This window comes from Pleurodeles waltl, chromosome 3_1 (genome assembly GCF_031143425.1).
Source record: "Pleurodeles waltl isolate 20211129_DDA chromosome 3_1, aPleWal1.hap1.20221129, whole genome shotgun sequence".
Classification (NCBI taxonomy): Eukaryota; Metazoa; Chordata; class Amphibia; order Caudata; family Salamandridae; genus Pleurodeles; species Pleurodeles waltl.
The window spans coordinates 791,166,527-791,193,665 of record NC_090440.1 but is presented as its reverse complement, the minus strand read 5'-3'; the positions used below and the strand labels follow the sequence as shown (position 1 = coordinate 791,193,665).

Sequence of the window (27,139 nt, the reverse complement as noted above, 5' to 3'; positions counted from 1 at the left end):
CTGCTCTGCTGATTTCAGCCTATTCTCTCTGTCTAACATCTCTGTTTGGAGAGCCCTTCGTCTACCATGTTTCGTAGTCATACACGCACCACGCAGCACCAACTTGAAAGCATCCCATTCAGTTATTTCATATGATGTAGAACCTTTGTTCTCAGCAAAGTATTTGTCTGTGTGTTCCCCTACAGTTGTCTGGAACCCTGTATCTGTTAGTGATTATGTTTGTAATCACCAAGTTGGGATAGCTGGGCATGATTGTCTCCATTGAAAAGTCACCTTCAGTGGGCAGTGATCAGACAGAGTTCTGCCTAAGTATTCTCCATGTTTACGTCTGTTCCCCAGCGGGCCTGTACTGTACACTAAGTCAATCCTTGTATGTATGGAGTGAGAAGATGAGTAGTGTGAATATTCCCCCTGGTGTGGGTAGAGCATACACCACACATCAGTCACCTGCATAATGTGGGTCCATTGTTGTAAGTATTTAGTGGTAGTGTGTGTGTTGGGCTCCTGGGATGGGGGGTGTATATATCCATTTCCACGTCCGGAAAACAATTAAAATCTCCACAACAGAACAATGGGGAGTTTGTAACTCGAGAGAGAGAGTAGGTGTTAATGAGGTCAAAAAGAGGGGTTGACCCACGTTGAGAGCATATACCATTACTGGAGTGCTAGGTTCCCTATCTAGTATGCCCTCTGCAATGACATAGCTGCCCTCTGGATCGATTAAAGTGTGTTCTGGGGTGAACGAGCCCCTTGGGGCTACCTGGAGTAAGACCCCACTGGCATAGGCAGAGTAAGTGGTGCCCAATATAAGGCCTCACTAGCTTTTTGGCTACCGTGGAAGCTCTTCTTTCATTAAATATGTCTATTGTAGGCATGTAAAGTGAATATTACGTTGTTTCAAATATGAATGGATTTTGTATCATTTGTCATAATTGCCCATGCCCTTCACATTCCATGCGAGTATGTTATATTCACATGTAGTCATGAGTGTTGCATGTATCCATGTAGTCTAGCTCTGATTTATGTGGTGAGGAGAAGGTGCAACGGCAAGGTGCCTGGGCAGAGAAAGAAAGGCAAACACTATGTAATAACATAGAGGAATAAACAAACATAATAGTCCCCAACAAAGTCTTGCCCCCAGGCCACACCCTTAATCAGTCCCAGCCACACCCTGCCAGCAATGAATGGGCAACAAACATCAATTCTATTCTAAACTGAGGGGTGTCCATACCAAGCATCATATGTCTCAGAACAATTCCCCGAAACAATATAGGAGAAACAATGCCATTACTATCCCCCAGGTGGTAGTTAGCACCTAGTGCTCATTTATTACCCTCCGTTCTCAGTGTTCACATATAGAAAAGACACAACCTCAAAACGCTATAGGACCCATCATCACGTATTTTGTAGTAAATCATCAGTCATTAGTGTAGCAAGTGGGCCATTGCGAAGTTCCTCTGGTAATTCTAAATCGGGTGGTGCATCTTGTAAGTCTCTAGAATCTTCCTCTGGAGTGCTGTCTTCCGATTGTGATAGGGACGTTTGCTCCGCCGCTGCTAGTGCCTCTGCCTTGGCCATTCCCATCTAAAATTTTGAGGGTTTGCCTCGGATATTCCTGGTGGAACGTCTTCTTTGCCTTTGGGGCTTCCAGGATCCATTTAGTGCCGTCTGGGAGGAGTGTTGATGGCCACCTTGGGACTTCAGCCAAGTCCATACCTCCTGAGGTGTCTGGAAGAACAGTGTCTTTGAGTCAGACACCACTGCCATTTTTGCGAGAAATAATAGTGCATATTTGATGTTCGGAACACGTAGGCGTTGTTTTCATTCCCGGTATGAATCTCGCGTCGAGGGGACCTCCATTGTACAGTCTGGAAAAATAGTCACTGTATTGTTCTCCGTAGTCCAGGGTCCTTTTGTTCTAGTGATCTGCAGAATATTATCTTTGTCTCTGAAGTTAAGTAGTCTTGCCACCATAGGTCGAGTGGGGGCTGCAGGGGGAGGATGGCATCCCGGCACTCTGTGAGCACATTCCACTGAGAAGAACTTGGATATCTTCCCTCCCAGTACTAATTCCGCTAGCCATGTTTGCAGAAATAAGTCCATGCTCGGACCTTCCGTGCCGTTGGGTAAGAACACTACTCTGATGTTATTGAGGTGTGATCATCCCTCAGCGTCTTTAGCGTTGGTTTGTAATTGTGTCACTTCTTTCTGCAGTGTTTCGAGTTGTTGCTGATGTTTTGCCGTGGATGGTTTAAGGGTTGCTAATTCCGTCTCAGTATTTTTGACTTGGGTCCTTTAGTTTCTTATGGTCTTCATGAAGGAACCCCACATCAATCATTAACGTGTCTAGTTTAGGTCTCAGAGAGGATTTGAGGCTGTTCATGGCTAATAGCAGTTCCATAAACTTATTTGTGTGATCCTGTAGTTGTCTCCCATAAATTGATTGGTGGACTTAGGGTTTAGTATCCATCATGTTGTGTCCTTGGGGTCCCTTCACCCTTTACTGCTTTCCCTTTGGACATGTTGATTCACTTCGAATAAACATGTACCCAGTGAATATCTAGTTGTGGGGGAATATGCTGGAAGTCCAACATGCACCCCTTGTGTAGTGTTCCCCCTAGTGACGAATCAGGGGTGAACTTACAGGTAGGTCCACCCTCTCTCAAGTAGCTTTGAGAAATTGTAGTTTGTGAGGAAAAATCTAATATGTCAAAGCAGTGATCGCAATAGGCTATGTGTCTTGTGATCGATTCTCAATTATTGTTTTACTTGCTCAGTGTAGTCAGTCTCTTATTATTGGAAACCACATCCGTTAATACACTGGAGTAGTCCTGCATGCAGCATATTATTGTGTGAATTTAATAGTCCATGCTGATGGGTGGGTTTTAATAGTCTTCCTTATATGGTACTTTGATTGATGACCCCCTAGGTGCAATGTGCATAGTTACCATACTCTGCCGGGTGTTCAGCTTATTGCTTGTATATTATTACAGTGAGGAGGGGCAGTCCTTTCTATTCTTCCCGCTAGATTATAGCAGCTGTGTTAACAATCAAAAAGGCCTACTTAGGTGTGTGAGGTCATAATTTAATTAACAGAGTGGGTGAACGATCGCAATGGAGAGCAAGTCCCCGGGGATCAAAGTTTCTTTATATAAGCGATCTGGGATATTAACATCTGTGATTAAGTCTCAGCTGTGCGGCCTTTCCTCATTCTCGCAAGTTGGGGGGCAGCTAAGCTGTTTAAACTTCTAATTACAGTGCTATGTCACATTGTCATTCGTCTTAACCTGAGCGTTCGTGTTGCCTTGAGCAGTGTAGATCGGGAGCCAGGGGAGCCTCCGAGGTATTGCAGCTTCTTCAAAAGTACTGGAGAAGAGAGTGGCTCCACTCAGTGGTTGGGTAGCGTTTTTCCCTGGTCCCATTGCGCGCAACGCACTGGTACTTTATAAACTGACACACCCAGCAATCAGGTGCATATCTGGGGGGTACTGACTGTGTTTGTCAGAGATAGCGGTGTAGTAATCGGGCCCCCGCTTCAGTTACGATGTGTCTGAGGTCCTGGGGTCTCGTTCTTACTAGTGCTTGGCAGCCATCTCCGGTCGCATGGTCTAGGCCTCAGTGGCGCAACATCTCAGGTGATCTTTGCCGGCAGCGGCTGAGCACGGCTCCGACATCCATCCGACCAGGATCCCAGTAGCCAAATCCGATCTCGAGAGGCAGGATTTGGTGTGGGATATTACTGATGGAGGGGATTTCGGCAGATAAATGTGGCAACGGATCGGGCTCGCATTTATGTCGCCGTCTCGTCTGTCATCTTGGACACACCCCACTCTCACCTCCGTTTACCTTTACCCACTCCTAAACCCTCACACCCTGAAATCACTTTTTTAGATAACGCAAATAGTATGTTATTTTTTTTTTTTTTAAAGAAAACTTTTGTGGTTAAGTATTGCATGGTAAAGGTACAAATACTTTCCTGCTTGGTAAAGGTTCTGTGTGGTAAAGGCTTTATAGTAAAGGCTGATTCCCATCAGGCAGGACTCATCCCTGCCCTTTTCTTAAGCACTCTTCAGCTTTCACCCTGGCGCCGTAAATGTTTTGGGAGCACTGTTGGTTGTTTTATGCCCTTAAATATGTTCGGTGGTACCCTCTCCTCATTGACTGTTTTCCTCTGTTTCCCCACACTGTACACTTTAGGTCTCTCCTGAGACAGAGCATGTGCTGCCAGATGATAGACATTTTATTTACTTATAGGGGGGCTTAGAGTCCATTCATTGCTTATAATTGCTTATTATTGGTTGGCTTCATTATCACTCTCATTTCTTTGCTTCTCTTTGGCTAGTCAATGCCAGCTTTACTTCTGTGTGGGGTTTTGCCTACCCTAAAGCATGGCACAAGTACTGCTTCCCTTGCTCAATGCTCCTCCACTGCTCGCCTCTTTCAGAGGTACATTTTAGGTTGAGCGTAAGCGTTCAACCTCGTGTATACTTTTAGTATACTTCGTATGGGTTAAAGCAATTTCATTTGTTGGTTGCAGTGTCCTTTAAAAATTCTTGCTTGCTTGTTGTCAGTTCTGCCTTTTTCTCTCTTGTTTTTCTGTTTCAGAGGAGGGACCAACTACTGTATTATTCCACTTTGGTTTCTTTATCTGTTGCTTTGACGGACTATTTTTGTCATTTCGTTGTTGCTTCCTTTTCACTGTGGGTGTTTTAGGCTAGTAGCTGCCTACGCTTTATTGCAGCATTCCGTTCCTCCAATCTCCTCCCATGTCACTAACAATTGTTTTGGCTTTATTCCAGTGCCGCCCTTGTTTACTTCTGGCTCCTGGAACATTTGCTTCACCATTAAATCTTTAATAAAAGATAGCTCCTAGGCGCGCATTGATTTAATCCTGAAGTAAGCTTATTTTTGTACTTGTTTAAGTAACATTAAAAAAAGCTTAATTTACAAAAGACACACCACCAAGGGCCTAAACGTTTAGCTCACTGCTCAGGAAAACCACAAAATAACCTTTCTCGTAGAATGTAGCCAAACCTAGAAGCAATAATGTGAAACTTGCAGAGCCTGGCATCTGGAGTCTCACTCTTCAGGGCCCCTCCCTGCCAGCCCTCACACACACACTGGAAACTGCTTATCTCCTTTATTGGGGCCATGAAAATTCTCTGGATGCTCTGCTAATGTTAACTTCATTAGAGCTTTGTTGAAATGTGAAACAAGAACGCTTGCAAGACTTTTCATTCTGTTAACATAAAAAGAAAATACTTTTCCAGCCTTATTTTCCAATTTCTGTTCAGACATTTATACAACTCGAGATAGGTAAGTCATCTTCTCGTCTCTCCTCAGGGGCATGTGATTTCTGATGTTAGGAGGTGCCAGTGACCATCAAAACACCGCAGGAAAAGACAAAATTATGAGGCAGAGTTGACCAATTTATGTGGCAAGAAAAGTCCAGTTCTGAATTTTCAATGCCAGTAGCTCTAATTCAAGAAAATGTGAGACCTATTGCATTACAAATGCTTGTTTCCTTTTACCTGCACCACCTTCTTTCTTTCCCCCTGCATTGTTGCTTGCTTTGCAACTCCTCTCCTCCCCTTCAACCCTCCCTCCTCCTGCAGCTTTGCTTGTTCGGTTCATCCGGCTCAGCTGCAAAGCTTTTGTCACCCAGAGGTCTTATATGAATGTTAAATAGATCTTTTCATTGCCTCAGTCAGTCATAGGATCCTTTGGCCCTGAGTTTACACAAAGTGCTTTCTACACCTCAGCTGCATGCAGTAACTGCACCCCACAGAGCACATACATCGCTGTTCTTGGGCAATCTCTCACACATAGGACCTGACTTCTTTGCATCTTTAGTTACAAAGCTGATTTTATTTTGGTCACAGATATATATGACAGGCTTATGCTCATTCTTGCCTCCATTCATAGATAATTGAACAAATGCATGGAGTGTTATGTTGCCCTTTGTAGCATGCACTGCATCATAGGAAAACTAAACTCCTGCTAGGTTTATTTCGGCTAGTGCAGGTTATCTCCCAGTATAGTCACAGAATCAAAACGTGAGACTGTTACATGAGGTATACAGTGCTTTTTCATTTGAATAGATGCTTGGAAACACAGCAGCACACTGTTCAAGTGAAGAGAGAAATAAACGTGTGGGCACATCCTACTCCACTAGTCGTGTTGCCCACCTCGCCCCTTTACAGTTCCAAGACAGTTACTAGTTTTAAATATTAAACCTCAGTCATGATACATTCCGTGTCGGAAGATATGATTCTACAGCTGCACAGACTTCAGAGACATTCCAGGAAAGAGTTGATGGCTGTCACTAATCTCTACTGAAGAATTCAGGAATGTGTGTTTGATGTCCAGAAAATGGTTTATTAGGGATACCCCTCACAGACATCTGGGCAGGTTGGAGATCCACAGCCGAGAGCCTAACCACATTGCTTCACACTACAGGCCGATTATTTATCAGCAGGTTCTGTAACAACCAACCCTAGTATTCAATACAACACAGGCCTAGAAATGTAAGTTGTGCAATCTCAGACCCCAAAATATAAAATAACAGCCTTTGCAGTTATTGGAAATTCTTTTGTAGATGTAAATTTATGTTTGTGATGGTTCATTTATGCACCATCTTTAACAGGCTTTTAAGAAAGGATGAGGGTAGCCAAAACAGTCATGTTTGCCACAGGCAGCCTTTAGACACAAATCCTTATTATCCAGGTTGTTTATTTGCTGACCAGTTACTCCACCTGAACAGCTGACCCATAGTGCAGTGTCGTTACAGCAACCACTTTAGCACTTGCAGACGAAACATGCGAAGTAACATTTCCACAGAGATTCCTGCAGCCCTCCATCTATGCCTGTCGTAAGACTACTTTTATTGCATTCACATTTGTTTAAAACCTCTAACAGTTTTCCAACTTTTTAGTGTTACTTTGCAAAACTGAATGTGTGCCTGCTGTGTAAGGCATACACAAATGAATAAGGCCCAGGAAGAAGAGGACGAACATGTTTTGCACTTTAAAAATGCATGGTACATGCAGTTCCTACAAACAATGTAACAGCTTATTACACGAAAATAACATTTGTTTTTGTAAGGTTCTGTGAAAAAATGCTAAATTAATGAATGTGCTATTTTGTACAATGGTCGCTTGCTTGACCCAGAATTAAAAGGGACATGAAGACAAGCAACCTCAATGAATGCAGTGACAAATAGTGCGAGCAGGAAAAGTATTTTAAACCTAGCATCTCTGCTTAATGTTATAGGTACATGAAAGGTCCCACACAGGAGATCGGCCTTATCAGTGTGAACATGCTGGTTGTGGAAAAGCATTTGCTACAGGTATGAAAGTTGTACGTTTCTACGTGTTTATGTAGTTTCATTTTATGGTTGGATAAATGCAGTACAAAAGAATGTGTAGAGAAAGTGGTGCTGTTAATTGTTCCATGTTACTTATTAGAAGATGTACAGTTTGTGTTCATTTGGGAAGATGGTACCTCGTCCAAAAGTCGCTTATAGACGCTACCTGAGGCACACTCTGAAACGTCTCCTAATATGGTACATAATATGACAACATTTGTAACCAGTACTATGTATCTGCACGTCACCCTCAGAGGTCCACTTTTCCTCTTATATTTTGTTTCTTTTTCGTCTTTCGTCAGCCTTGCACATCCACCGTATGCCTATTGTCACATTATGCACTCTCACTCTTGTAATCTAACTGTTTTATACAGTGCTCTGAAACCTGGATGGGTGAGGTTTACAGTACAAAAACAAATAAAATAAATATTTTTTCTTTAAACTAAAAAAAAGATTATACACTGCAACTGTTCTCGGTTTTTTGTGAAAGTGTAGATGTGTGTGTAAGTTTTTAAAATGTTTTACTTAGTGTACAAGATTTTATGGAGCTGCTGCTCAACTCTGATTTTCTGCGCCTTACTTGTATTGCAAAGGCAGGACATCCAGGCCTTGGCAGCAGGATTCAGGAAGTAGTCTGCCCCCACGTCTCGGAAGTTGTTCTCAACATATATATTTTTAAACTAGATAATCGTTACAGATGTAATTGTAGAGCAAGGCAGTGACATCCAGCAACATTTTCAGAATACAATTAATAATACAAAATTAAAATGAAGAATAAAAAAGTACTTTGAAATACAGAAAAACGTACTGCATTGTGCACCAAAGACAGTATTTGAAAAAACGATTTAGTAAGACTGGAAAAATAGAAAACAACAAAACATTTCCCGTAGTAAGTGATAGAAACTCTTCAATCACACAAATTAAAAAAAATAAATAAATAATAAACTGCTTCCTGGTCAGAGTAAAATATATTCACTAAATAAAAATGATTGAAAGATTTAAAGCGTGTTGTTGACAAAGTCCTTTTAACCCTTTTGTCATAATCGGTGAGGAGCCCAGTGTTGATCGAAACACTGTTAAATAGATTTCCTTCTTTTTTTTAATAATGCATTGCCTCATTTTCAACTGATCAAAACATGGAGCTATAATCTCCTTCCAAGCTCTGGCCAGATTAATGCTAGCTATGGTTATTGCAAAATACACACTTTTTTTATATATTTGCCCATCACCTCCATTGATATCAACCATAATCGTGGCTCTCCGTCTGTTCATTCCTATGTTTATGAATTTTTCAAGAAAGAGAGCTTTACATAGTTGCAAAACAAGCATTTAGGGTACACAGTGATATTATTCCCCTTAGTTCTGCTCATGTATAACACAAATCAAATAATGTTTTGTCCACCAAACTCAAAATCAGGCCCTCAGTTGATTGCCCATAGCTGAACAGTATTATAGCTATGAATCAGGAAATGTGAGTCTTCTGCTAATTAGGAAAAGTTCCAATAGTTTGGTGACCCTTCTTACCTACCCCTGTGGCCGAATGAAGCTGTTAATAATAGACAATATTTATTTAAACATAGATTTGGCTCCCATAGTGGCAGTGCCATGAACAAAATGAAAAAAATCAGGGCAGCATTGGCATATTAATTAAGTCAATTAATTAAGTTACACCATAAAATCAGAGATGAAGGTAGATTTGTCACTATTTACTTATTGCCGTTGACCAGCTTACCATATTCTTTTAGTTAACGTTCAACATACAGTGCCATTTATACCCCGTTGGGTGGTTAGCAGAAACCACCCTGGTAGTGGAGGCCATGCTTCCACCCGGCTTGCAATTGTCCCAGGAGAGCAGTTCATGAAATGTCTCTGGAAATTGAGAGCATACATGGGGATTTCAGGGGCAAACTCATCAATATTTTTAGTCGATCAATTTTTGACATTTGGTAAAACGACACCTTTCTGCTTTCTTCTTCTCCTATCACTGTCCATAGTTCATACCTTACGGCCTACGAGCTAAAGTTGCACAACTTCCTGTACAGTTATTCTAGTATAATAATTGTGATTTACGGTGACACATACATATTGTCCTTCTACATTTCTTCAAGGTTATGGATTAAAAAGCCATGTCAGAACTCATACAGGAGAAAAGCCATATCGCTGCTCAGAAGACAACTGTTCAAAATCTTTCAAGACATCGGGAGATTTACAGAAACACATAAGAACACACACAGGTAAAAACAAAATCTCATTTTGCTTACTTAATGAAAATCATTGCAGAGGCCACGTGAGCAGCCACACATGATGCAGCCCTGTTCATGGCCGGAGTGGCCAGCCGGGCAAGCGGGCAATACCCTGGGAGGCTGGAGCCCCTGTAGGACTGTTTTGACAATCCCGACGGCAACTTGAAAGAGTTGCTCCGATTCTATCAGCACATCTGAATCAGGGGAGCTGAATTTATCATTTTTGCCAGGGCTGTTTTAAGTCCCTAGTCCGGCCCTGGCCCTATTTACAGAGCTAAAAATGTAATTAATCCCGCAATATGAAAGAACTTTATCAGTATTTTATGGCATTTTTGAATATCATCCTCTTTGTGAAATAAAAGAAAGTTAACACTTCTTTGCCTTTGAGTCTTTTAAGCTTTGCATATTGTGCAGGATAGGGATTATTACTATTGGTTATTATTACTATTGGTAAAAAGTCTTACTTGTACGTGTAAGGAAATTATTTCATTTTAAATGTATTGAGTAAATGCGTTGATTAGACCATCTAGTTCATAAAGCAGATAAACAGACTGAATATTCATAAAGCAGATAAACAGACTGAGAACTGAATGTAAAGTCCAAATGATATGCCTTCCGCTCACACTATCCCTGACAATACTGGAAATGTAGTTATTAACCACAGATCGATAGGTTTCACTAGTGATTTAGGGCCATATGTATCAAGGTTTTTTCCAGTTGTAAACGGGCTGAGTCACAGAATGCAACTGCAAAAAAGCATTTTTGTATGTACCAAACCCAAACTGCGATTTGGTAGCTTGTTATAAAATCGCAATTTTGGTTTGCGTCCAAATACCGTTTCCGTATTTGGAAGGGGCGTCCCTTCTAGATACCAAATCTGAATGGTATGTATTAATTTTTTGCAACCTAATTCTGGTTGCAAAACACTAATAATTTACAGACCACCGAAGTGTAGTGGTAATGCTTTCACAAATGGAAAGGGGTCTCCTGAGGACCCCTTACCATTTGTGAATGTAAAAAAAAAAAAACATGTTTAGGACAAAGTAGTGTTCCTTGGGACTACTGCGTCTTCTTAAACAAACAAAAGGAAAAAAAAAACTTTTCTTTTTAAATGCATCCTGTCTTCCTTTAAGGAAAACTGGTTGCATTTTTTAAAGAAAAAAGACTGTTATTTAAAAGCAATCACAGAGTTGTGGTGTGCTGACCTCAGCAGGCCACGAACGCTGTGATAGCAGTGATTTCTAATGGTTTGCAGGTTGCGACCTACCTCATTAATATTCATGAGGTAGGTCGTTTTGCGACCCACTAGGAATTGCCCAACGAAACTGTATGAGTTTCATACATTAACAATATCGACTTCCTAATTGGAATTTGCAGAAAATTGCAGTTAGGTAATCGCTATTCGTAATACTGATACAGATGGCCCTTAATATTTAGGTAAGCTCTAGCTCTCTATACAGTGCTAAAATAGTTAATCACATTGTAGCACCCAGAATTAAGATAAATACAATGTAATTATGAAGACTGGAAATTGGAAAGATAGGGCAGAAGAACTATACCTGGGTTTACTGAGGGTTTGTAACCAATCCTTAACCACGGGTGAGGTTCCTCCCATGTGGAAGAAAGCACAGGTTAAACCAGAACTGAAAAAGCCGTCACAAATGATCCTAGTAATTATTGGCGTATTTCTCAACTCCCATGCCCGGTAAAGATTATTGAGAAATACATTAGCAGGAAGTTAGCAAGTTAATTGGAATATCATAATATCTTGGAAAATTAACAGACAGGCTTCTGACCGGCACGTGGTACATAAATCACCCTAATTCATGCAATGGATGAGCTGAAAATAAGTTTATAGTGGCAAAGTGGCAGTCCTAATTTTATTAGAACTGTCCACCCCATTCAAAACTGCCAACCATCGCATATTGTTGAACAGAATGAAGGGAATTGAGGTTGAAGGCAACTTCTTGGACCGGGTGGATTCATATCTGACTGATAGGCATCAGGCCATTGCACTTCCCCCCCTTCCAATCTAAATTCAGATAAAAAGTCATGGTGTCCCACAGGGCTTAGTGTTAAGCCCCATCCTTTTTAATATATATCTTAAACCACTATTGAAGTTAATGAAGTCATACAGGATTACATTTGTCAATTAGGCAGATGATACCCAGATTATTTTACGTTGGATAATAACAGCTCATCCCATCTGGAAAGGTTGCATACTTGCTTGTTTGAGATGGCAAGATGGCTCAAGCAGAAAAATGCACTGGAAGCAAGACAGAGTTCCTTTATTGTAGGCCTGTAAAAGTGTCATTTTCCTTTCCAAGTAACCTCTGGCCTTGAAACATCTCTGAGAGCATTGTTGCTGCTCAAAGTGTTCGTAATCTGTGAGTTTTAATGGAAGAAAATCTCACGATGGAATCCCATGTAAACAGAACAGTAGCAACATGCTATGGCTTACTGAGAAATTTCAGGAAAAAAATATTGCCTTACTACCTCAACCAGCAAGGCAGCTGGTGATACATGGTGTGGTGTTTAGCAGATTAAATTACTGCAACACACTTTTACTGCGTGTGCTCGACTGCTTATTTGAAAGTTTGGACAGGGTCCAAAGAATGGCAGCTAAGCTTGCGCTAACAAATTAGGCTTGATTATTCAACCTCAGGTGCCCTAGGAGAGCTGCATTGGCTACCAGTGAAAGAAAATTGTTTTTAGAGCAATGTGTATTGTTTTTTTCAAGCTGTAAATGGAACCGGTCCATCATTTATGAAGAAGTAGTTATGTTTTTTTTAAAGCAGATTTTATTGAGTTTTGTCACAATGATTCAGCAACAATAACACAAATATGCAGCAAGCATGTCATACAGCCATTTATGTTGCCATATGCTCATTCCCCACTCCCATCCCCTCCCCCAGCCCTTTTCTGTGACCCCCATAGTTACAGTTGTGAGTCTAACGTTTTGCAATGGTACGTTCTAGTGCTCTGCAAATATTAACGTGTAGCTGCATGGACGTGTCGCGCCGGAGATGTGCCTTGTGGCATGATGATTACGTAGGTCGGCAGTGGAGTTCAGCGATGCAGGGCAATTGGTGAGGCCTCAGGTGTGTTCGCCGGTGAGGGCTGCCCAGTGTCTTTCAGGCAGTCTACCAGCTGCTCTCAGACTCTAGCTAGGTCAGGAGACCTCTGCCCCTTTTAGCCTCCCGCATCAGCACCGCTCGTTCGTATCCTGACCATTTTTCTAGTTCCCTATACCAGCAATGGATTTTGGGGCTCCCGGGGGTTTTCCAGTTTCTAGTTCTCTCTCTCTTTGCTAATATGTATGCCAGATCCTGAAATCAGCCTGTGGCTTTTTTCTTAGGAGTATGGGGGAACCAATGTACGAGGTAATTCCCAGGAGTACAGGGGATGTCCCGTGATGTAACATCGGCCAATAATGTGGTCACCTCTTCCCAGTAGTCAGTCAGAGTTAGGCAGGTCCAAAACATATGCAGGAACCTGGGGCATCTTGCCTCAGCTACATGAAAATGTTTGTGAAGGCATCCAGGGGTGAGATAGGCCCTGTGTAATATGTAAAAATGGATTAATTTAAATTGGGCATTCCTGGACACTTTGGGTGTTCTCTCTAGTATCAACTCCCAGTCCTTCTCTTGTATTGGGATTCCGAGGTCCTCCTCCCATCTAGCTGTCAAGGGGCCGTAGTATGTCAGTTCGTATTGCCCTTTACTGACGTGTTACTGCCTTAAAAAGTGGCAGCTGATAATACCACGTATCGGCAGGCTGCATGTAATTGCGGTTCAAGTTGTCGGTGTGCCAGTATTTCCGAACTGCCAGTGTGTGACCGCTCAGTGCAGTAGAGAGTGTCCCTGCGGGAGTCCGAACTCCTGCTGAAACTCAGCAAATGGGAGTAGCCCCCTGTCTCTATATGAGTCTCCCAGCCTTTTCATGCCTGCTTCAACCCAGTCCATTATGCCCCCCAGCTGCTCCCCCGTAAGGCAGAGATGTACGCATAGTCATTGGTATGTCAGGGGAGTAAGGTACTCTCGTGTTTTTTGAAGGCATCTACTCCACATTTTTGTGACACCTGGAACTCTGAGGTCTGTGGTTACAGGGCAGTTAGTTCTCAGTAAGACCCCTGTTTGTGGGGAAGATCTGGGATGAGCAGGTTTATGTCACGATTTTGTGTTGTCTGGCCTGCTATCCATTGAGTGACCCACTGTAGCTGTGTTGCCAAGTAGCATGATTCTAAGTCGGGGCCCGCCAGCCCACCCTCAGCGCCTGATCTCTTCATAGTTGCAAGTGCTTCTCGAAGCTGTCCCGGGCCCCATACAATACAAATGCAGTTATCAGGGAGCCTAATTCCCGGAAGGTTGTAGCGGGGATCCAGAACTGGAGGACTTTGAAATAATACAATGACCTCGGGAGGGCCGCCATCTTGAGTAATGCTACTCTCCCTGCGACCAATAATGGCAGCGTTCTCCAAAAGTTTAGATTAGCCTTCAGCACTCTGATTGCTTTGCCTATATGTCCCTCTTGAATGTCAGCTCGGGAGTGATACATTTTTACTCCTGGGTAGGGTAGGTACCAGGGCTCCCAGGGGATGAAATCTAGGTCCGCAGGTGGCTCCCGGTCCGCTGTCATTGGAAATAATAATGATTTCTACCAGTTGACCTGCAGGCCCGATATGGAGACAAACTGCTCCAGGAGCGTCCCGGCTGAAGTATTCTGGGGGAACAACAGCAGTTCATCTGTATAAAGTGCTATGTGATGGGCAAGTATCCCTGTGTGTTAGCCCTTGGTACCAGTGACCCGTTTGCGCATGGCAGGCTAGGGGTTCCATGGCCAGTGCGAACAGCAAAGGCCATAGGGGACACCCCTGGCTTGTCCCCCTTTCCACTATACTTTCAGAAATCGTGCAACCGGTTTGTTTTCTAGCTCTGGGAACAGCATAGAGAAGTTTTGTCCACACTAGGAAGCCGTTGCCCAACCCCAAGTATTCCATCACTCCATAGAGGTATTTCCACTCAATGCTGTCAAAGGCCTTCTTGATATCTACTGCTAGGATAGCGGACCGTTCTTTGTCTTGAATGTCAGCTTGGAGTAGGGTGAGGAGGTGCCTTACATTTTGGACAGTGTTTCGTTTTGGTATGAATCCTGGCTGGTCAGGATGGGCCATGCGGGTCATGAAAGTCAGAAGCCTTGTAGCTAGAATTCGATTGAGGATTTTATAATTGGTATTAAGCATCAATAAAGGTTGGTTGCTTTACTGTCATGCGCCAGTCTGACGGTGACTGGCTGCAGTAGAGGGACTATTGATGCTTCCTGAGTTGTTTCAGGCAAGTATCCCCTGCCCCAGGTCGCCTTATAAAGGTCTATGAGTTTAGGAGCCAATTCATTCAGATATGTAGCATAAAATTCAATGGGTAAGCCATCTGCACCAGGTTTTTTCACTCTAGCCAAACCCTTTATGGCCGCCCTAATTTCAGCCAACTCTATGTCCTGACCGAGTGCCTCCATTTCCTCTTCAGTAAAGTTTGATATTGTTAGTGGTTCCAGAAAGGTCTGTATGTCAGCCTTGGTACACTGAATGGTGCTGGAGGATAGGATTAGTATAGTAGCTGTGGAAGTGATTGATCGCGATATATCCGCTGTCCCCCATCGGTTCTAATCTCCACTATTGGTAGTCCCCTTTTGGTTGGGTTTGCTAGCCAAGCTAGGAGAAGATTTATCTCTTTCGACATGTGCCCTCTGCGTATAGTTTTTATAATCAAAGGAGCGTAGTTTCTCTGTGTGATCCGCTGCTCGTTCTTTTGCTTTGAGCACAGCTCATTTCAAGTCAGGGTGGCCTGTCCTCTGTTTTTCGATGTCCCGTAGCTTGTATTCTACATTTGTGACCTCACAGAGCAGCGTACCCCGAACTCCCATGGATTCAGCAATACATCTACCGCGGGTCAGTGTTTTAAAGGGGTCCCATACTATTTGGGGGGAGGGAGCTGTGTCTGTGTTCCCTGTAAAATATTGCCGGATGTGGTTCCCTTTTGTCTCATGATAGGTCCGGTCTTCAAGTGACTCAGGTTTTAGTTGCCAAGTCAGTATGCAGGATCTAGTATGTTCCCAATGTAGATGTAGGAGAACGGGGTTATGATCAGAGTGTGTCCTGGTGAGGTATTCTACGTCGTCTACCTGACCATGTGGTACAAAGGAATGTGTCTAAGGGTACGTGCAGTTTGTGCAGGTTGGAAAAAAAGAATAGTCTTGTATGCGCGGGTAGAGGTGGCGCCATGAGTCTCCATCGGTTCTGCCAGTCTGTGAAGGCGCCGGCTGCGCGGTGAACTACGAGTTCCGAGGGGGGGTGGGTCATCTGTTGTTGCTTGGATCTGTGACGCAGTTAAAGTCCGCTTCCATCATCAGGAAGTAGAGTAGGTAAGGGACAAGCATTCCCGAAAGTGTCACTAGGAACGTTCCCTGGTCTGTGTTTGGTGCGTATATACTAATCAGGGTTATGTCCCTACCTTGCGGTCAGCCTGCTACGGCTACAAAGTGGCCTTCAGGGTCTATGAATTCCCCAGTTTTTTGGAATGGGACACCCGTCCTGACCCATATGAGGGTTACCCGAGCATATGCAGAGTAGGCAGTATAATATGTCTGGCCTCACCAGCGTTTCTGCAAAGCTGCTCCGTCCTTGGCAATCATGTGTGTTTACTAAAACATTGCTGTGTGGGTCCCCCTTCATTGTAGGTAGGAGAACACTTTGTAGCGTTTTGACATTGTATACAGGGAGTGCAGAATTATTAGGCAAATGAGTATTTTGACCACATCATCCTCTTTATGCATGTTGTCTTACTCCAAGCTGTATAGGCTCGAAAGCCTACTACCAATTAAGCATATTAGGTGATGTGCATCTCTGTAATGAGAAGGGGTGTGGTCTAATGACATCAACACCCTATATCAGGTGTGCATAATTATTAGGCAACTTCCTTTCCTTTGGCAAAATGGGTCAAAAGAAGGACTTGACAGGCTCAGAAAAGTCAAAAATAGTGAGATATCTTGCAGAGGGATGCAGCACTCTTAAAATTGCAAAGCTTCTGAAGCGTGATCATCGAACAATCAAGCGTTTCATTCAAAATAGTCAACAGGGTTGCAAGAAGCGTGTGGAAAAACCAAGGCGCAAAATAACTGCCCATGAACTGAGAAAAGTCAAGCGTGCAGCTGCCACGATGCCACTTGCCACCAGTTTGGCCATATTTCAGAGCTGCAACATCACTGGAGTGCCCAAAAGCACAAGGTGTGCAATACTCAGAGACATGGCCAAGGTAAGAAAGGCTGAAAGACGACCACCACTGAACAAGACACACAAGCTGAAACGTCAAGACTGGGCCAAGAAATATCTCAAGACTGATTTTTCTAAGGTTTTATGGACTGATGAAATGAGAGTGAGTCTTGATGGGCCAGATGGATGGGCCCGTGGCTGGATTGGTAAAGGGCAGAGAGCTCCAGTCCGACTCAGACGCCAGCAAGGTGGAGGTGGAGTACTGGTTTGGGCTGGTATCATCAAAGATGAGCTTGTGGGGCCTTTTCGGGTTGAGGATGGAGTCAAGCTCAACTCCCAGTCCTACTGCCAGTTCCTGGAAGACACCTTCTTCAAGCAGTGGTACAGGAAGAAGTCTGCATCCTTCAAGAAAAACATGATTTTCATGCAGGACAATGCTCCATCACACGCGTCCAAGTACTCCACAGCGTGGCTGGCAAGAAAGGGTATCAAAGAAGGAAATCTAATGACATGGCCTCCTTGTTCACCTGATCTGAACCCCATTGAGAACCTGTGGTCCATCATCAAATGTGAGATTTACAAGGAGGGAAAACAGTACACCTCTCTGAACAGTGTCTGGGAGGCTGTGGTTGCTGCTGCACGCAATGTTGATGGTGAACAGATCAAAACACTGACAGAATCCATGGATGGCAGGCTTTTGAGTGTCCTTGCAAAGAAAGGTGGCTATATTGGTCACTGATTTGTTTTTGTTTTGTTTTTGAATGTCAGAAATGTATATTTGTGAATGTTGAGATGTTATATTGGTTTCACTGGTAATAATAAATAATTGAAATGGGTATATATTTTTTTTTGTTAAGTTGCCTAATAATTATGCACAGTGATAGTCACCTGCACACACAGATATCCCCCTAACATAGCTAAAACTAAAAACAAACTAAAAACTACTTCCAAAAATATTCAGCTTTGATATTAATGAGTTTTTTGGGTTCATTGAGAACATGGTTGTTGTTCAATAATAAAATTAATCCTCAAAAATACAACTTGCCTAATAATTCTGCACTCCCTGTACATACCCCTAATGTTCCATGATATTATCTTGTATTTCAAGGAATCCGCCATCTGTCTCATCTACCGTCCCACCCTCGCCTCCAGCACTGCACGCCACGCACACATTTTACCGTTTTCGCCCATACACACCTCAATTGTGCTATTCTTTGGGGGATGCAGCATTGTTACCCTAACAAACAAACAACAGTTATTCCAACTCCCACTCCAAAGGACAAGTAGGTAACGACCCCCCATCCAAACTGTCAGTCAAACTAAAAACACTTGTGAAGTCACACAAGTCAAATTAAGTGAGGTTGGTAGTTGTGTAAGGTCCCCCGCCAGGCACCCCCACCCAGCCAAATCGAGACAGGTTACTGGTCCTCAGTTCATATAAGGAAATCTTACTGGAGGCCCCCCATCAGGCATCGTCTACAGTTAGCAGATGAGTTCCGATGATATTGTCTGAGGTCCCCAGTGCCACCGCTGGCAGTTTGATACTTGGTATCATTGAAGAACTGGATTCTCCATCGGATCCCATGTCTTGCTCACCTTTGCCGTTCTTGGTGGACATGGGGCTCGTCCCTCCTTCACTTAGTGATTCCACTGCCTCCATCACCCTCAGCCTTTCCTGTTGCGTCTCTGTTGCTGATGGTGCGGTGGTATTACGACAGGGCATTTTCAACTTTGTTTTGTTACTTTTGGGATGTCTGCTCTGCTGTTTTTATTCAGGATCTGTCTGTAGGTGATGATCCAGTCAGTCCCATATTTTTTGAGGTGTCTGAAAGAAAAGCGCACCTTCCTTCACCGCCATCCAAAATTTGGCTGGGAACAGCATTGCATAGGGGATGCCCATTGCTCTGCGTTTTTTCTTTGCTTCCAGGAAAGTGGCCCGCTGTTGTTGCACTATTCTTAAGAATTCAGGGAAGTTACGGCCTGTACTATTCTCAACCATCAGCTCTCCTTTCTTTCTGGTCTGGGCAAGGATCTGATCCCGGTCCTTATAATATAGCAAACAAGCCACAACCGGTCGCAGAGGAGACCCTGGTGGCGGTGGTTTAGCGTTACTCTGTGTACCCTTTCCAAGGCTTATAAAGAAGATAGTCCCTCGGGTGCCACCTCGGAATGGATCCATTCTTCAAGGAATGAGAGCATATTGTTGTGTTCAACGTTTTCAGGTAGGCCTACTACTCGTATGTTATTTCGGCGCGATCTGTTCTCAGCATCTTCCGCACAAGTTTTCATGATCCGTGCTTTCTGTTTTAGTGTGGTCAGGCGATCATCAGAGGAAGAGAGTGCCGATGGTATTTCAGCTATGTCTTTCTCTGCCGACCTGACTCGTTCTGCGAGTCATCTCTGATTTTCTCGCAATATTCCCATGTCTGTTGCAAGGGTATTTATTTTAGTTTTTAGTGCCTCGTGAGTGGCCGTTATGGCTTGCAATAATTCTCGAAGTTTCAGTCCCCAGCAGACAGCTTCAGTGTGCGAGGATATTTGTGAGGCCTCCCTCACCTGGGTCCGATACCGGTGACTCAATGCCGTAGGTGTTCCATGAAGGGCTGTTGCGCCTCCTGGGGCTCAGCTCGACTTTCTCTAGGAGCTTGTTATGGCAGGATCAGGGGAGCCAGCTCCTCGATGAGGCACTCACTGCAGTGTTAAGGCATGGAGCGTTGATCCGGGCGGCAAGGAGGTGAAGCGACATCCATGAGGAGCTCTCTACACTAGCAGCTCTGCCCCTGTGGCCCTCAGCTCTCGTCCCAGGTCCCGTACTCTCTGTCCCCTGGGGGTGCGATCTGCCCACGTTACCATCGCCCGTCGTTAGGTCAGCCTAGGGAGAGACGAGGTAGGCCCCAGCTCCAAGGCCGCATTGCAGCTACCCTGGGCGACCCTGGCCGGGAGATTCAGCGCTACAAGTGGGCCGCGACTTGCCAACAGGCAGCGCCCGCCATCTTGTTCATTTCGGCTTGCGGCTCCCCCTCGGTAAAGGGGTCACTCCAAGTGTCCTCGGCGATGTCTGTTGCCCCCAGTTGGTGAGGTCTGTTGCTTCCGTCTGAGTTTGCATCCTCCTGGTGGGGCAGTACGGCAGGATGGGACCGGATGGGGATTCTGAAGCAGGAGCCCTCTTTTCTTGCTCTTTACGCCATTGGCATCAAGCCACACACCCCAGAAGACGTTGTGTTGTTCTAGGCCGCAGCTACGATTGGCATCGTCAAACCTGATGTGTACCTAGATCTAAGAAGGTCAGGTACAGTGGCAGATCTTTCTAGGGGAAAGCTGCTCAACTGTAGAACAAACTCCTCTGCCTCAGGAAGGAGGGAAATCTGCACAGTTTTAGGAGAAAGTTAAAAACCTGGCTCTTCCCTATGCTGTAGAAGGGCCAAGGGTACATTTGACAATACAGGTTTTGCTTAGTTACTCATGTTTACTGTAGTATTTCAGCACCATGATAGCTTTGAGGTGAACGTTGCGCATTATAAATGAGTGTTAATAATAATAATAAACAATGAAAATAATAATCCTCCCACGTAGCTCTTTAACCTATGGGAGGGATTCAAACGAGTTACCAGGTGCAGAATGCTATGTAGAAGACTCACTTGTAAAGAACTGTTTAGGGTAAAATAAATACGTCAGTTTATCAAAATCTCATTATTCCCTGCAAGACAAGCATGCACTGCATCAGTGCAGTGGCAGGCACCGAATCTGTGGAAGGCCAGAAGCAAGTACCCTCTCCCTGTCAAGATGGAAAAAGGACTACAGCAAATGACATGGACATTGCTGTAGAGAGCTGGCTCTTTATTTAATATAGCAAAATGAGATATATCGTACAAATAGTCCAGGGATTCCCTTACTAGTGGACAGGGGCTTGCTGAAGCAATCCCAAGGTGCTCTTTTAGGCAGTAGTGTGATCGAGCAGCCTTAGACTCATCAGAGTGGAGTGTTAGACATCTACAAATACACACAGTCAATAAATGAGACACAGGACTCAATAAGGAGATCCACAACCAATTTACAAAAAAAAAACAAGTCTCTGTCTATATATGTTTAATCCCCAGTATCAAAACAATCAGGTAAGTACGTTTTGCAAGAAAACTGCCTTCTTGTTTTAAAAATCAAAGTGAATTTTTCAGAAGCGGCAATGTTATCCTATGGAGGAAAAACAAGTACTGCACTCAGATATAGTACAGCAACTTACAAGACCAATCTCCAGGACTTAAGGTGAGTATTGGGCAAGGGTCAAGGCAACACCAACAGATCACACCGGGCGCCACTGGGGTGGCCGGGTGTAGTACAGTGCCCAATGTTCGTCAATGGGGATTTGTCCAGTTGAAAAGAGGTAGCAGGTTTGGTCAGAGAGTCCAGTCGAGGAGAACCAACTGGTAGTTCAAGGCTTGAGATGCTCGGTGTAGGGAGCTGGGTTCTGGTTGCAGTAGCCCCCCACACACACTTTTTTGCCTGGTTTTCAGATGCAACTTTGACTGAAGTGCACAGGGTTTCCGCTAACCAGGTCCCCAGTGCCAGTGTTCCTTCCCTAAAACAAGACACCTGGTCACTTGATCTCAAAGTGACCAGGCCGTTCAGCCCCCATTTAAGTCCCTACTAAATGGTGCCCCTAGTACCAAGGGCATGGGTACTGAAGAGGGTTCCTCAGAGCTGCAGCACAACTTGTGCCACTCTGAGGTTCCCAGCACCAACCTTATGCAGACTCCCATAGCACGCTGTATGACAAGGTGCTCCCAAAATTTAAAGCACAACATGGCACACAGCCTGTGTGCCATGTCCCCTAACACTGCATATAACATATGTAAGTCACATGCAGCCCTAAGGCAGGGCGTATTATATTACATGTGAGGGCATATCTGCACCAGCAGATATGCTCCTGCTATGTCTTTGTCGATTTTCAGACACAGTAAGCGACCAGAGAAGCCATTTTAAATATATGTTCCAGATATTGGTCACTACGAGTCTCCAAGCTACATGATGGCTTCTCTGAACCCAGGGGTGTTTAGTATCAAACACCTCAGATTAATAAACCCTCACTGATTCTAGTGAGGGATTTATTAATAAATGCACCCAGAGGACACCTTGCAGGTGCTCGCTGAAAACCTACCAGCTACTAGTGTGTTAAAAGCTCGTCCTGGCCAGTTCACACACATTAGCCCCGTTTCTGTTCCCCCCAAGGTGAGAGTCAGCACTCTCAAGTGCAAGAAACATAAGCATGCACTGGGGAGGGGTGTTAGCACCTCACCCAGGCAGGATGTATATTCCAGGGCAGGAAGCTTCAAAGGCCTAGCCGCCTTTGTAATGCGACCCAGGTCTCTCCAGATGGCAGAGATGACCGATCCCCTGTCCTGACCCCACTTTTGGTGGCAAAACAGGTGGGAAAATTAGGTAGATTAGGATGTGTGCCCACTTCATGCCAGTCCCACCCCTAAGGTGGACGAGCTGAAGTGGACACAACCTTTCAAATTCCTTCATCTTAGTTTGGAAAGATTTGGGCCACTGGGGTGAAAGACGTCTTGTCCTCCAGCTGCTGAAACTTCCAAAATCCCGGGAAGGCTGCCAGCCTTCACCCCAGCACAAGGAACTCCTGTGGAGTATCAGAGCTGCTCCCCTGCATCCTTGCAGGCACCGGAGAACTGCTGAGGAGGACTCCGCACTGCCAAAACCTCCACCGAACAGCACTACTGCACCCTAGCCTCCCAGCTCATGTTGAGATGAGCCAACTATGCCAACCTGGTCCCAAGCCTCTCCAGCAGCAAAGTCCATTGTGGGTTTCCCCAATGCGACCTTCATACCAGTGGTATAATTTATTCTGGGCTTACAGAGGTACTAGAGTGTGTGCCAGTTTTACACAATTTAGATCTTTTACCTCATTTTAGGGAAAGAGCACTGAAACTGGGGACCTGTTTAGCGAGAACCCAGTGCATCTCAGTCAAAAAACCTTGGTACCAGTGAGCAAAAAGTAGGCAATTACCATGTCCAAAAAGGGCACTTAAGGGTTATTAAAGAGGCCAACATTATACCTATATTTTCTTTTGGTAAAGGCAGAAACATTTGATAAGACCAGAACAGTCACCACAAAGTTTTTTCTTAGATACAATTTTCAGAAATGCATTGCTTCTTAACAACCTCCCACCTTGTGGATAAGACCCCTCCAGCATCTTTATGTATAACATTATTTCTGTAAAAGCAATAAGTTTCATCAGTCAGACAGGTATCATCCCTCCTCTGCAGCATGGCTTCTGGCATCTTTCTAGTTACCAATGCTGCAATGCTTATCCTTCCATTACAAGACTGCCTGGAAGACCAAGGGTGTCAGAGGATTTGGGGTCTAGGAAGAGCTATTATCCTGGAACAACTCTGTATCCAGTCATGAATGGTGGTGCAACAGAGCAAACATGCTGAGGACAGCCCCGTTTATTGAAACCTCCCACTTCTGTCTCAGTTGTCACAGATGCATCAATTAAAGTTTGGGGTCCCCACATGGTCTTCTACTGACAAATTATGCCACTTGAACATACTGAAGTTGAGAGCTGTTTACCTAACTCTGATATCTTTTCTCCTGTCCATATTGGCAAAAACAGTGCTCATTCCAACAGGAAATATAACCACCATGCACTGTATTGGTATCAACAAGCAAAGGGAGAAACATCAGGTACATCTCCCTGACCGCAATGTACCTGACAGGTTTGCAAAACAAGACAGCCCACAAGCTCCAGTGGCATCTCCTACAATATTATGAATGGATTCATGACAGGAGCACTCCACACTCACCACAAGAGAAAACATGAGATGCCTCACCTTTGCATACAGGTTCCCATAGCCCATATCTATTCACCTTTGCTTTTGATGATACCCTTGCTACCCAGAGTCGTCATCAAAACAATTCAGTATAAAATGAAGATGCTCCTCATAGCTCCAGAGTGGCCAAGGCTGTAGTGGTATCCAGACCTGCTTCCCCTGTTGTTTTAGCCTCACAGGAGCCTCCTGCTCTAGCCTGATCAGCTTTCCAACATGTCAAGCTGAATTTTCCATCCAAGCCTGCACTCAAAGGAACTTGGCTGCCTTGGCTTGAATACCTACAGCACAGCACTTGAATATTCTAGTTTTTGTGAATACATTGAAGGAAGCAAGGAGAACATCCACTTGCTATTCATATGCCTTTAAATAGAAGATATTCTGTGCATGCTTTCTTCAGAAACATGTGGACCTGGGAACTTGTCAAGAAGAAATGACGTTACCGTATCTTCTTTATTTGACATAATCTGGACCTTCAGTTATCTTCTATTAAAGTGTATTTCGCTGCTACCATTACTTATAGAAAGAACCCTTCTCAGATATCCTTTTCTTGAGTGACTGAGGACAGTTTTTATCCTTGTAAGTGAAGTTAACATTACCTCTTACAAGTTGATGGGTCGAACTCAAGCATAAGGCAGACATGTAACACATCTCATTGAACATGGGTTAGAACCATTGATCAAAAGGGTGAGTGAGCTTCAAGCTTGTTTGAAGAAACTATTGGTTTTTCACTGGGAAACATCTTTCTTAAGTAATTACCCTTATTTTCTGTCTAAAGTATTTTCAAACTTTCATATCATCAGACAACCTTACTCCCTACGTTTTCTTTCCAGAGCAGTAATTCATGGCTGAAACAGCTCTTTATGCTCTGGATGTTAAAAAAAACTTTCAAACATTACTATTTGGACAACACCAATCCATTCAACAGTCCAAACCTATTCTTAAATTATAGTGAAGTACACACTAGTTTTGTCTCATCAAAGTAAATGTTAGCAAGAGGGATTGTTTCTTGCGTAATTAATTCCTACCAAAAAGTGAATGACAACCAGCAGTCTCAAGGGCGGTGCATACTTTTGTTAAATATTACTCTCTGACTTCAGAACAGATACTCTCGTAGGTTAAACCTCATTGTGCAGTTCATTTGCTCTTTAATAATTGTGCCCTCTTTCCCATCATTTGTGAACCCTCCTCTGGGGCTGAGTATGATTCAGCTTGCTACACTATTGCACTGGTAATGAATAGGTAAGCAAAGTCCATTACAAAGAGATGTTACTTTCGCATAAACCTAGTTCAGGGTATTTTCCCTGAAACCGTTTCAAAAGTCTTTGGCAAACAGTCTATGAAGCAGCAATCATTCCCTATACTTCTAGCAAACAAACTACCTCACTACCCCTACACTGCATGATAGAAAGGCTTGGTTACTCTGGAGTGTTTTAAAGCTGCAGTGTCTTACTTGCACAGTGTGCGCCCAGCTCGTTAGAGGCTACATTTTCTCTTGATTTTGGGGTTTTAAAAAAAATAAAGGTATTTCAGAAATGTTTGCTGTCAAATATCTTATGATAATTTTGTTTATTAGATTTACATTTTAAACCCCAAAAAAGATAAGCAGAAAATGTTGCCTCAGATAGGCAAGATTTCATTGTGAAAAACGTTCTTGCAAATGGTGTTCCAGGGACCACGCTCCCGCACAGAGAATATTCATGGATTCAGGGGGAATATTCAGGACAGAGAACTAGGATTACAGGTAAGTAATTTTTATAAATATTTCATGAAAACGTCAGCTTGAAAGTTCAAGCTTGAAAGCAACTCATCACCTGTTTCTGGTATGCTTATATACTAAGAAAGTAAAATTAAACTTTAGAAAGTTGCTCAAGCAAATATTGTAAAATGTTAGCCAATTAATTGTACTTGAGCACAGATGTTTATGTATGCAGCTGTTATTATTTACAATTATAGGTTGCAGTGAATTATAATTTTAACGTGTAACCCTGTTTCCTGAAGGTGAACGGCCTTTTAAGTGCCCTTTTGAAGGCTGTGGTAGGTCATTTACAACTTCCAACATTCGAAAAGTGCACATCAGGACACATACTGGGGAGAGACCATATTACTGTACAGAGCCTGGATGTGGGAGAGCATTTGCTAGTGCAACAAATTATAAGAACCACGTGCGAATACATACAGGTAAACAAAATCTACTTTCTTGAAATCATTTTTTGACTTTTGTAGGTTTTGTACTGTTTATTCAAGTATGTTATATTTTATATCTTCATTTTCTTTGGAAACAACACTCCCACCAAGGATTGAGGCACATAAACAAAATATGGACTGTTAACAATCAAAGCCAGTAGATCATTGTAATCCAAAGAGAGTAATCCAGACACCAATTAAATTCCTCCACCAAGAATGCACTATCCCCAACGGTCTGCCTAAGAATGTTTAGAAATAGTCACAGTGGTCATTTACTGATAGCACCATCCTGACCAACCATTTTTTTTGTATGTCTCAATCGGCTCACGAAGAAGGCCTAGTTATTTGGGTCAATGATGTTCAACTATAAGCATGTCTTATATATGTCCTAAATCAATTTTTAAGCAATTTAGTTTTCACATGTTTACTTTGACATGGCAGTCCAACTAATGGAGGTTGCCAATAATGCTGTTGGCCTGGGCAACAAACCGAAAGCACACAAGTGGATCTAGAGGATGAGCTGTTTTTGATTGCAGTAGATTGGGCATTACTTCCCAGTTCTGTTGAACTTTCTGCCATGTAATCTGACAGTACTCTTTGGTCTGAATGAGGCCATTGTATAGTCTTCTGTGTAATTTTTACATGTGGAAAGTCAAATAGACATAATTTATAACAACTTAGTAGGGGAGATCAAGAGGGAAGCTAGAGGAAACGCCACCAATGCTAAAAGGGTCAAATGGAAGGATTTCAAAACAGCTGGTCGTGTAGGGGAACACCCTCCATTGAGATTCCAGAACCCGCCGTGCATTGTGCCCCACCACCCATGGCCAGACCTTAATGAAGTAGAGGCCACATTCCACAGTTAAAACTGTTTGCAGATCCTTATCTAGTTTAAATTAAACTAACGGTTGCAGTTCCAGGCTCCATTTGGGCATGCTTTGAACATCAAACATATACATTCACTGTAAACCATTACACTCTATGAATGTCTTCACCACAGGGCCTAGTTCAGTTGAATAACTGTTAGTATGGCTTTTTCTATGCGACTATTAGTGTGAAATAACTGCTAGTCAAAATGTTGTGGCTGATGGAATAGAGCCTTGATCTATCCATACCATTGCAACCAGTGGGCTGTTCAATGCTCAACACAGGCCTTCTCTTGTAATACCATTTTACAGTTCAGTGCAATTTGGGCCATAAATTCTGCAGGTTTACACTACATTTGAGCCGTTT

The 27,139-nt window shown here is 43.5% G+C and overlaps 1 protein-coding gene across 3 annotated transcripts in view; it reads left to right on the top strand.

Moving 5' to 3' along the window:
- ZNF143 (zinc finger protein 143) overlaps positions 1–27,139 on the top strand; it is a 345,755-nt gene that overhangs the window by 222,405 nt on the left and 96,211 nt on the right. For all 3 annotated transcript variants that reach the window (XM_069223630.1, XM_069223629.1, XM_069223631.1), the window contains 3 exons: positions 7,273–7,348; positions 9,475–9,600; positions 25,721–25,900. In XM_069223630.1, the coding sequence (XP_069079731.1) occupies positions 7,273–7,348; positions 9,475–9,600; positions 25,721–25,900 (382 nt within the window). The remainder of the gene's footprint in view (positions 1–7,272; positions 7,349–9,474; positions 9,601–25,720; positions 25,901–27,139) is intronic.